This window comes from Nanorana parkeri, unplaced genomic scaffold (assembly GCF_000935625.1).
Source record: "Nanorana parkeri isolate BGI_ZX_2015 unplaced genomic scaffold, ASM93562v1 scaffold1925, whole genome shotgun sequence".
Classification (NCBI taxonomy): domain Eukaryota; kingdom Metazoa; phylum Chordata; class Amphibia; order Anura; family Dicroglossidae; genus Nanorana; species Nanorana parkeri.
In genome coordinates this window covers 34630-45038 of record NW_017308193.1, presented here as the reverse complement: position 1 = coordinate 45038, position 10409 = coordinate 34630, and the positions used below count along the sequence as shown (strand labels likewise).

Sequence of the window (10409 nt, the reverse complement as noted above, 5' to 3'; positions counted from 1 at the left end):
CTCACTGATTGGCCAGAGAGTCTTGTGCTGTCTCGTTATGATTTATAGATATTCAACCTGGCTGAAAATAATTATCTTGCGTCTATGGGTTGACATACAATATGTGGCTTGAAGAGCCAGCCATTATAAACACAAACTGCAGATTGATCACGATTATAGAAACATTTAGTTTGATCATTGCAATTTCTGCAAAAGCCCAAGATGTTAACTTTTTTGGTTACTATTTTTTTTTTTTTTGCTGCTCTCAGAGCTAGATTAATTACATTTCCCCCATATAGTCTTGCATGGTGTCATGTCTTACCAGGTTGAGGCTAAATTGTAGTCATTACAACTGATCTGTGTCTGGCATCTGACCTTTAAATTCAACCAGACACCTCATAAGATATTTACCAACTTTGAAAGAGTAAAACTTTCCATCAGTTCATTATTATTGCCTAGGCTGTCATACAATATAACTTTGGGCTACAAGAGGTATATTGACTTGAAAAGGAACATAGATCATAGCTATAAATGTTTTATATTCTCAAAAGGTGGACACAACCTATAGCTTTCCCCCCCCAAAAAAGAAAAAAAGTCCACAAGCAAGGCACACTTCAACCTTGTCCACATGGTTGCTCACCCTAGCCTTAGTACATAGAAAAAGATTGCTGCACTATTTTAAAGAAACTTTGTGCTCCACAATGTATATTGTATTTAATCTGTGTTGTGGTGCATTGAAGAGCAGGCACATTTCTTTATACTGCGCATATGCTTTGGGGTGTCATTCAGAATGAATGGCAACCAAACGGCACATACACAGCCCTTTGTGGTGCATGCACGCTCAAATTGCAATAGCAGGCTGGCTATTACACCCACACACCGTTTACTGTGCCCTCTTCCAAGCCTGAAGGAGAGAGCTACCAACTAATTGTTATCGAGAGTGGGTGACAACTATTTTTATTATCGATTAGTTGGTTGCAGCCCTAATGGAGTGTACCTGGAAATGAGCGACTTCTGGAAAGTGATTAACTCCATATTTTAGGTTTGTTTCACAGTTTTCAAACTTGATAAGACTTTTTAGGTGAATTGTTTTTGTAATATCACCTAAACGATCTAAATATTGATTAGGTTAAGGACTACAAAAGGGGTCCTTGAATGTATAATAAAAACATTTTAAAGTTGGTTGACAAACTTAGAACCTAATCAAGGTGATCCACTAAAACTTGATGAAAGAGCAGAACACCAGAGCTCACTTTAAAGATCCAATAAGAAGAAGCATACCATCACCCCACTGGGTCCCACAGTAAAACTTTATATCAAGGATGCTAAGGTATGAAAATATGTAGACTAGAGTATGTAGAGAATAAAAGATGAAACCTGGATAGTTTCTATTGGTAGTAGCTCCCGCTTTACTGCATTTTTTTATATGTTCTTCAATTTTTTGCAGACATATAGGGAATACAAAACCATGTTTTGCGTGCAAACAATGGATGACCCATGCATACTTAAAAATAAAATGAATTTACAGCATGTCTATCCTGAGCAGCCGCTCCTTGCTGTCCTGTCCTGGCTCCGTTACTTTTCGGCCGGAGCTCTGCAGTTCTGAGCTCCGTTCTCTGCAGTAAGGTCTGCAGACCTTACTAATCCATCCTTGCGAACAGGGCTCAGAACTGTCAGAGCTCCGGTGATCAATCGAAAGTAACGGAGCCAGGACAGGACAGCAAGGAGCAGCTGCTCTCATAGTTAGGTACGCGATCCGTGACCGCGTGCCTGAGTGGAAATTTTGAGCCCTGCCCTATAGCATTGTTATGCATACACTTTTTCCCATTATGTGATTTGATGTAAAGGTCAATTCACTCCAACATTAGCAAACCAGGCCCCATCAGTGCAAGTGGGAACAACACCAGTAAAAATATTGACATGCAAGAAAATTTAGATTTTGGCATGTGGGCCTCCAGTGCTGGGTATCCATCACTATTTACACATACACAGCAAAGTGGGAATGACCAGCCACTGTAGACAAAGCCAGAAAATGAACACAAGGCCATTATGAACTACAAGATAACTATTTAGGGCAATCTAAATATGTACATAGTTGTTATTGCACAAACACTACTATTTAATAAGAAAGTGTACTAAGCAACAGTGCTCATTAGCCTTAATCAACCATTCACTGATCAGTTGACTTGTAAGCATACAAAATTATACGACACTGAAAAAAGCTATGTGCTAAATATTATCAATAGGTTACAACATATCCATGAAGGTATTCCTGCTGTGGTACCTCTGTATGCGGATATCAACAAAGAAATGAGGAAAGTACTGCTCTTTATATAGTTTAATACACCATACATATGCAGTTTATAAATTGTAAAACATTGTGAAAAAAACCCACGATAGCTAAACAGATAGACCATTTCCTGTTGCAAGTCACTGACTTGGATCAATTAACTGCCCTGTAGGCACCATCATCATCTGACACAGCAGCTTTCCTTTTATTTTAAATCACAATAACAAGTACACAAAGGATTCCTGTGACCACATAGTTCTTTTTCATCTAAGTATCTGAAAATCACATTAGTGCCCAAGCTGTGAAACATTATCAAAGCACCACAGAATGCAAAGTTGATATAAGGAGGTGTGGAAAAAAAAAAAAAAAACCCCACACTCAACCTCTTTCCTTACATTGTATTCGCAAAGATAATTCACATTTCATTTGTCATTGTTTTGGTGTCTAATTCTTCAATATTCAGATATAATTAAAATGGTAGACTTTGAAAACAAACTTTTTATTCAGTTTCTAATTCAAATGATTAATAAGTAGCATATGAACATCATCTAACTTTATTCATTGTGCTTTAAACAGTGACTGTGAAACAGAAGGTCCTAATGAAGCAGTAAAGACATCGGCAATTAGTGTATAGTAGCGAACACTGCGATGATGATACCATCAAAACATTTGAGCTGTAAAGATAATATATTTCATTCCCACCTGTCACACAGTGTTTTTCTTCACTATCTACCTACAAGATATAGACTATTGTACCATGTAATTATCTGACAACTTAATAAATATTTACTTGATTCTTACAGGGAGACTGAAATGTTTGATCTGCAGCAGGTGCACAAGCACTACTGATGGCTTTAAGCTTAAAGAACTTCACTAAGCAATATTTGCATTTAAACTGAAACTGACCCTATAATAATCTTGATGTATTTTCAGAAAATAAACCCTTTCTGTGAAAAATAAAAATGGTTTAAAGGAAACCTGTTATGCGTGAAATGTGTGAGCTGCCATTGCTAAATTAACCTTTTTGATGATGATGATTGACCACCATGCAAATGCATTGGTTGCAAATCTTAATGGGTCACTCATCCAAACAAGTATATAAACGGAGTTTCTACTTTTCTTCAACATATCTACTGCATACATATAAGTCCATAGACTGTAGTTTGTATCAGAAGCAGTAAAATCAGTCACACAACACCAAGCAACTACCATTTTTGTAAGCAGGCCAGCAATGGTGGCCCTTTCAATTGACAGGTGTACTAGAAGGATCCCATAGGTTTGAAAAGGCAAACACCTGAGGGAATATTTTAAATTCCCTGCATGGGTTCTTCAAAGCTAAGCAGATCTGAAAGAAAAAAAAAAACAACCTACTCCTAGAACCAGAAATAACATTCCTTCCCATGCATTATTTGTCAGTCATGGTAAAAACAACCTGGTGGTGGGCACAGATAAAATAAAAACCTCCCACGAAGTCAAAAGGTACATTCAATTAAGCAGGAATTCCCCACTCCTCCCCAGCAACAAAAAGGAAATGCTAAGCTTTTAGCTGCATGAACTGCTCAAACCCACTGCAATCTATGCTGCATTTCGCTCAAAGTCCAAGCACAAATTCTGGCAAATTATTCTCTATGGCAGTTTCACATTTTCACATTGGGAACATGCAACAGAAGCCTGTCAAAATTCTTTATAGTCCTCACTATGGGTGTGTGCTTGAACTCGTGTGAAATGGAGGGCAGGCCACACAACCAAAAGCTTACCATTACCAGCAGTAAAGCATGGGATCCTTGTTGCCGAAGCCATTATGAAGAGAATATGCAGTGGGTCCAGTTAAACTTTACAAATCTTTTAAGAAATAAAAAACAGCAAAGTTTTTTTGTTAGGTTTAGAGCATCCCAGCTTTGGTAATTAACAGGTTATATTTGACAATTCTAAACAGTTCTGTCATTACAAAACGAAAAGATCAAAGACCTGGGCCTTTGCAAGCATCTAAAAATAAAATAAAAATAGAATAGAATTATATATGCGTGTGTGTCCTTAGCAGGTCTTAAAATTAGGTATATACAACCTCACATGAACAACACATGATATATTATACCATGTCATTATTTTTTTTACAAACAAAGCCAAAATGGAGAAGCCATGTGTCAAAAACAAAGTACACCTTATGATTCAATAGCTGGTAGAACCACCTCTAACAGCAGTAACTTGAAGTAAATCATTTTCTGTATGACTTTCAGTCTCATATCATTGTGGAGGAATTTTGGTCCACTCTTCTTTACAATGTTGCTTCAGTTCATTGAAGTTTGAGGGCATTTGTTTATGCGCAGTTCTCTTCAGGTCTCGCCACAGCATTTCAATCAGGTTGAGGTCAGGACTTTGATTGGACCATTGCAACACCTTGATTTGTTTGTTTTTTAAGCCACTCTGTTGTAGATTTGCTGATGGGATCACTGTCCTGTTACATGACACAACTTTGGCTAAGCTTTAGCTGTCAGGCAATTCCTCACATTTGGCTGTAGAATACTTTGGTATACAGAGGATTTCACATGGTCAACTCAATGACTGCAAGGTGCCCAAGCCCTGGGGTTGCAAAACAAGCCCAAATCATCACCCCCTCCCCCCACCACCACCACCAAGCTTGACAGTTAGTATGAGGTGTCTGTGCCGATATGCTGCGTTTGGTTTTGGCCAAATATGGCACTGTGCATTAAGGCCAAGCATCTCCACTTTGGTCTTGTCTGTCTAATGGACATTGTTCCAGAAGTCTTGTGGTTTGTTCAGATGCAACTTTGCAAACCTAAGCCATGCTGCCATGTTCTTTTTAGAGAGAAGACGCTTTCTACAGGCAACTCTGCCAAACAAACCATGCTTGTTCAGTCTTTTTCTAAATGTACAGTCATAAATTTTAATATTTAAAATTCTAACAGAGGCCTGTAGAGCCTGAGATGTAGCTTCTGAGCATTGCACAGTCTGACCTCGGGGTGAATATGCTGGGACATCCACTGCTGGGAAGAATGGCGACTGTCTTGAATGTTTTCTATTTGTGAATATTCTTAGGCACTGTAGAATGATGGGACTTTAAATTGTTTGGCACACCAGCAAATCTACAATTGAATAGCTGAAAAAAAGAAAAGAATCAATGTGTTGCAATGGCCCAGTCAAAGTCCAGACCGAAACCAGATTAAAATGCTGTGGCGGGACCTTAAGAAAGCTGTGCAAAAAAACAAATGCCACAAGCGTCAATGAACTGAACCAGTGTTGTAAAGAAGAGTGGGCCACAATTCCTTCACAACGATTTGAGAGACTGATAAGTCATAGAGAAAATGATTCCTCCAAGTTATTGCTGCTAAAGGTGGTTCCACAAGCTACTGAATCATAAAGTGTACTTGGTTTTTAAAATGGCTTATCCATTTTGGCTTTATGTTTGCAAAATAAATAATGATATAGTGTAATATATTGTGTTGTTGTTCATTTAAGGTTATATTTGCCTAATTTTAAGACATGCTGAGGATCAGATGATTTTTATTATGACCCGATACTTAAAACCAAAACAATTCAAGGGTGTACTTTCCCGATTACACGACTGTATGTATGTGTATACAGTACATACAGTCTTTATTACTGCGCAAGGTTATCATGAAACATTTAATTTAATATATTCTGTCTGCCTGAGGATGACTATAGATCCTGAGGGCTCAGGGATGAGAGGTCAGCTGAAGTCTGACAGCTGCAGCTCTGCCAGCTATCTAACCTCATGGTGATATACACATACTGCCTCCTGATTGTACATAACTATTACATAACAAAACCGTGTAGTTAATCGCCTTGTAAGCAATTACATGGATGTGTGTCTGATACTGCTAAGTTTACGTAATAGCTGGAAGACAGCATGTGTCAGCGTACATTCAGGCAGTTGACAGGGATTAGCCTTCTAGCACCTAACGTCATCCTCAGACAGCCTAAAAAAAAAAAAGCTATGTCTTGAAAAATGCTCAATAAAAGATGAAATGCTAAAAAAAAAAAAAAAAAAAAAAGCTAAATATAACTGTGTTACTAGAAAACTTGCAGAATTCTTATAATTTTAGCCTTAATGTTCAGATTCCTGCATAAGCACAGTAGGGATTGGTTCTCATTAAAAGGAGAACTACGAGTTCTAGCCGACCTCTACAATGAGACTGTCACAGGTCGGCTCAGTAGATCGGGAGGTGAGCGAACATATACCGGCGTTCGCTCACCTCTCGATCCTGTGACAGGGGAGGGGCTGGATTGCCGGCTCCCTGCTCCGCCAGAGCTGACTGGTGGAACGGACAGGGGAGGGGGCGGGTACAGCTGGCTCTGCCTCTAATTGTCGGGATCCGCTTCAGCTGCGGCGTCTCAGTATACCACGAGCAGCAGCTGCGGCGTCTCAGTATACCGCGAGCTACAGCTCGCGGTATACTGAGCCTAGGGTGACGGGAGGACGCTAGTTTGTGTCCTCCCGTTACCCTAAGGAGAACTATGGGGAAAAGCCTTAACCCCATAGTTCGCCTTTAAAAAGGCATAAAAATGTATCAGTCTCCTTTGTTAAAGTGACACTAAACTCAGAAGTTATATCTTAAAAATGCATTCAAGTACTTTAACTATTAACATAAATGTATCTTATTTGTGTATCACTCAGCTGTAAATCCTCAAATCATCTTTGAATTGGTGCCAACACTGTCCTTCCTTCTGGAGGGTGGCCACTTTTGTTCCCCATGGTGTGTTGTAAAGTAGCCACTGCTGCAAGCTCCAGTCCAAGCTCCCTCCCATGCTGGATTACAATCTCTATAAAAAAAAAAATTGTAAACTAAAGATTGTAGTCCATCACAGGAGTGAGCTTGGAGCGGTGGCTACCTTACAACACACACAGGGACCATGGGGAAGAAAAGTAGCCACCCTCCAGAAGGAAGGACAGTGTCAGCACCAATTCAAAGATGATTTAAGGATCTCTTCAAGAACTCCTGAAAAGTGTCACTTTAAATACAGCTGAATTTTTCTAAATTCACAATTTCAAGAGAGTATAAAGCTATAAATGGATTTTGTAGCCAGTATGTGGTCCATGCGGTTCATAGTTTATGACTCTCAGTTCAACAGAGCGAATATTCAAAAGAACAATCCTATGTTTGTGATCAATTTGATTCTGTGTGGCAGTACTAACAAATGATATACAGTACAGTGTGCACAATGGAAATGTCAAAGCTATAGTTTAATCTTCTTATATTCTGCCTTCCCTGGTTCCCGCTCCCCCTCTCAACATAACAAGTACATTTTTTTTTTTTTTTAAATAAAACCTTTTGGTTTTTATTACATACAATATTTTAGACCCAGTGATGTCATTCATTGCATACTTTAGTTTAGACCCTGTGATGTCATCACTGTGCTTTTTTTATGCAATGCAGATAGATGATGGCTGGTGGGAGGGCCCAGCAGGGTGCTGTGCATAGCTTCCTGAAGATAGATCACCCTGTCTCAGTCCTCCTCTCAAGAGCCTTTAGTCCTGATGCAGGCAGTGCCCTTGCTCTTGGGAGCACTAATTCAAATAAGAATATGCCTTAATGGCTGGATATCCATCTAGACAGGAGCATTCCTATACAGGATGCATTTACGTGCAGACCGCCATAGGTAATGCCCACACGTGATGATGTTCTTCCTTGATTGAAAGTCCTGGAATCCAATTGACCAGGTGACCAGGGACAGTCAGGTTACGGAGGAAAGTGCTAGAAGATGGTGGATGCCCTCCAGCCAGGAAATGAGGAGGACTCTGACTTGCTGTTTTTAATGCACATTATGAGACGTTCACAGTGTGCATTGAAATCAGTAAGCAATTTAATTGCCAGAAAATAAAAGCCTCTACAACAAGACCAAAGGGAAGGCCAGAGTTCAGCTTTAAAGTGAACCTAAGCCTTCCAAGGAACCTAAGCACCTCTACCCCCCTCCCCCTTCATAAGTGGTCCCTAGCTAAAAATAAGAACACCAACCTTTAAACACTTAGCGGCATCGGGCACCCTCTGATTACTGGTGGCATTCTGCTTCCTGTTCAGGACATGAGATCTGTAAGAGGCACTGACTGCTTGTCTCTGCTGCACACAGTCCTTATCCTGCATGGCACCTGCCAAAGATGGAGGGGGGCACCAATAACCAGAGGAAGTTTGATTCTGCCAAAAAAGTGTATAGGAGGTATTACTGTTACATCAGTTTATAGAAGCAACATGAAGAGGGAGCAAGGGGTTTCCAGTTCCAAAGACAGAATACATTTCTGATTTAAGGTTCCCTGTGCTGTCATTTGACTTTGTTTAAAAAAATATTCTACAATTGTTTATTTCATAAACACGTAGGCCCAACAATTCACTTGTGCCCAGTTCTCCCAAACAATATTTGGACATCTCATACATCAAAAACATGAACATGGTAATGAAGTAGATTGTTCTATAGAACAGAGTGCCATAAATTGTTACATTCGCCAGATATACGTTGTTAATATCAAACTTTACCAACAGTCAATTGAGATCTCTTTTAGAACTCGCATGTACACGCAACTTGCGTTTGTTAAACCTCACTATTAGGGCCCACCATTATGTATTATGGTATTGCAAGATGATGTCACAGATAAAACTGCAAGAATAAGTGAACACTAGCATGTTTGGGGCTGCTCCAATATGGCCCAATACCCTGGCTCCTGTTGGCATGCTGCCATCCCAACTCTTACATGTCCCTCCTTGTTGCACTTTATTTTTTTGGGATGTCTCCCACTAATCTCAGGAACAGCCTACCTCACATGCAATATCATTAAACTTCATATACCTGCAGTTCAAGTGTAACGAGTTAGAAATAAAAACTCCAGGGAGGAAAAGTGCATGTCAAAATATGCAGATAATTTTTCAAGTGATTAGGCTTACAAACGCACCGGGTCATCATGTGATCTGAACCACAGTAGTAACAAAAGTAGCAGAAGGGGATTGTGGGTAAGTCAGGGAAGTCTAACTTTTTTAGGGTGCCATACTGTGGCTGGGGAGGATTCAAGACCTACGCTACAATGTACTATAGTAATAAGAAAATAAGAAAAAAACAAAAACAAAAAAAACGTAATCAGTTTACTGTCAAACTATCCTCAAAAGCCCGTTCAGGGGAAAAATCATAGCTGCCCCCTCCAAAAAAACAAAATACATTAAACTTTTATGAGCAAACATGCTTTAGCTTCCCTTCTCTTTACCAGCTGTCATTTGTTATGAAAGGCAATTAGGGCAGAGGTATAAACAGTTTGAGATCTGGATACGATGTAAGACATTAATTTATTTCCCCAACAATAGAGCAAGGGGGCACGATAAATACACAACACAAGTCAATCATTCCACACAGTGTGGATCTATTCAGATCAAATATTTGTCTGTTGTCAAAACACTGCTACAGTATGACAAAGGATTAAGCACACATACAGCTCATGCTGACATCAAGAGAGGGGGAAAAAGAGAGAAAAATGTAAACCATGAAAAAGTTCAGTAGAAAAGACAGAGCAGGCTGCAATAATTAGGGCATGTGCTGTTTAAATACCCACAGCATTCCCTAATTAGATGTATAATGGGACTAATAGCAAGCACTCATTAATTAAAAAGCTCGATGACACATCAGTTATACAACGTAGTATTTAAGATCAGCACCTAGCTGAGGAGCTGAATATACATACACATTCTGGAGAACAAAATGACAGTTCATGGCCATCGATACAATAGACAGGTAGCTAGGGAAGAAATGAGGCATTAGAACTTTGACTTCAGCAAAGAAGCAAAATAGTGAGGAAGGAAAGCAAAAGAATGATATTCACCTTGTAAGTGTAGTAGTCTAAACACTGGGAAAAGTCCAGATTGGGGGATTCTCCGGGCAGGGCATTGCCAGCAGCTGCCGGGTAAAACCTTACATCCATGTTTTCGGTTTATTAAGGGAGGATGTCTTGAAGTGGCAGATTTCTCTCCCGGTCCTAATTGGTCAGCATTCAAAATCGTTCAGGTGCAGATCGGATGCAAAGTTGCAGAATGGAGCGCAGGTTGTGGTTATTGTTAAAAAGCTCAGAACAGATCTTCCAGGAACATGCCAGAAAAAAAAAAAAAAAAAAAGCCGGCTGGGGGTC

The 10409-nt window shown here is 39.6% G+C and overlaps 1 protein-coding gene across 3 annotated transcripts in view; it reads right to left on the bottom strand.

Moving 5' to 3' along the window:
- Positions 1 to 10238, bottom strand: part of TOX3 (TOX high mobility group box family member 3) — a 145083-nt gene extending 134845 nt beyond the window's left edge. For all 3 annotated transcript variants that reach the window (XM_018572073.1, XM_018572071.1, XM_018572072.1), the window contains exon 1: positions 10107 to 10238. In XM_018572073.1, the coding sequence (XP_018427575.1) occupies positions 10107 to 10205 (99 nt within the window). In that variant the 5' untranslated portion in view covers positions 10206 to 10238. The remainder of the gene's footprint in view (positions 1 to 10106) is intronic.
- Between the last annotated feature and the right edge of the window lie 171 nt (positions 10239 to 10409).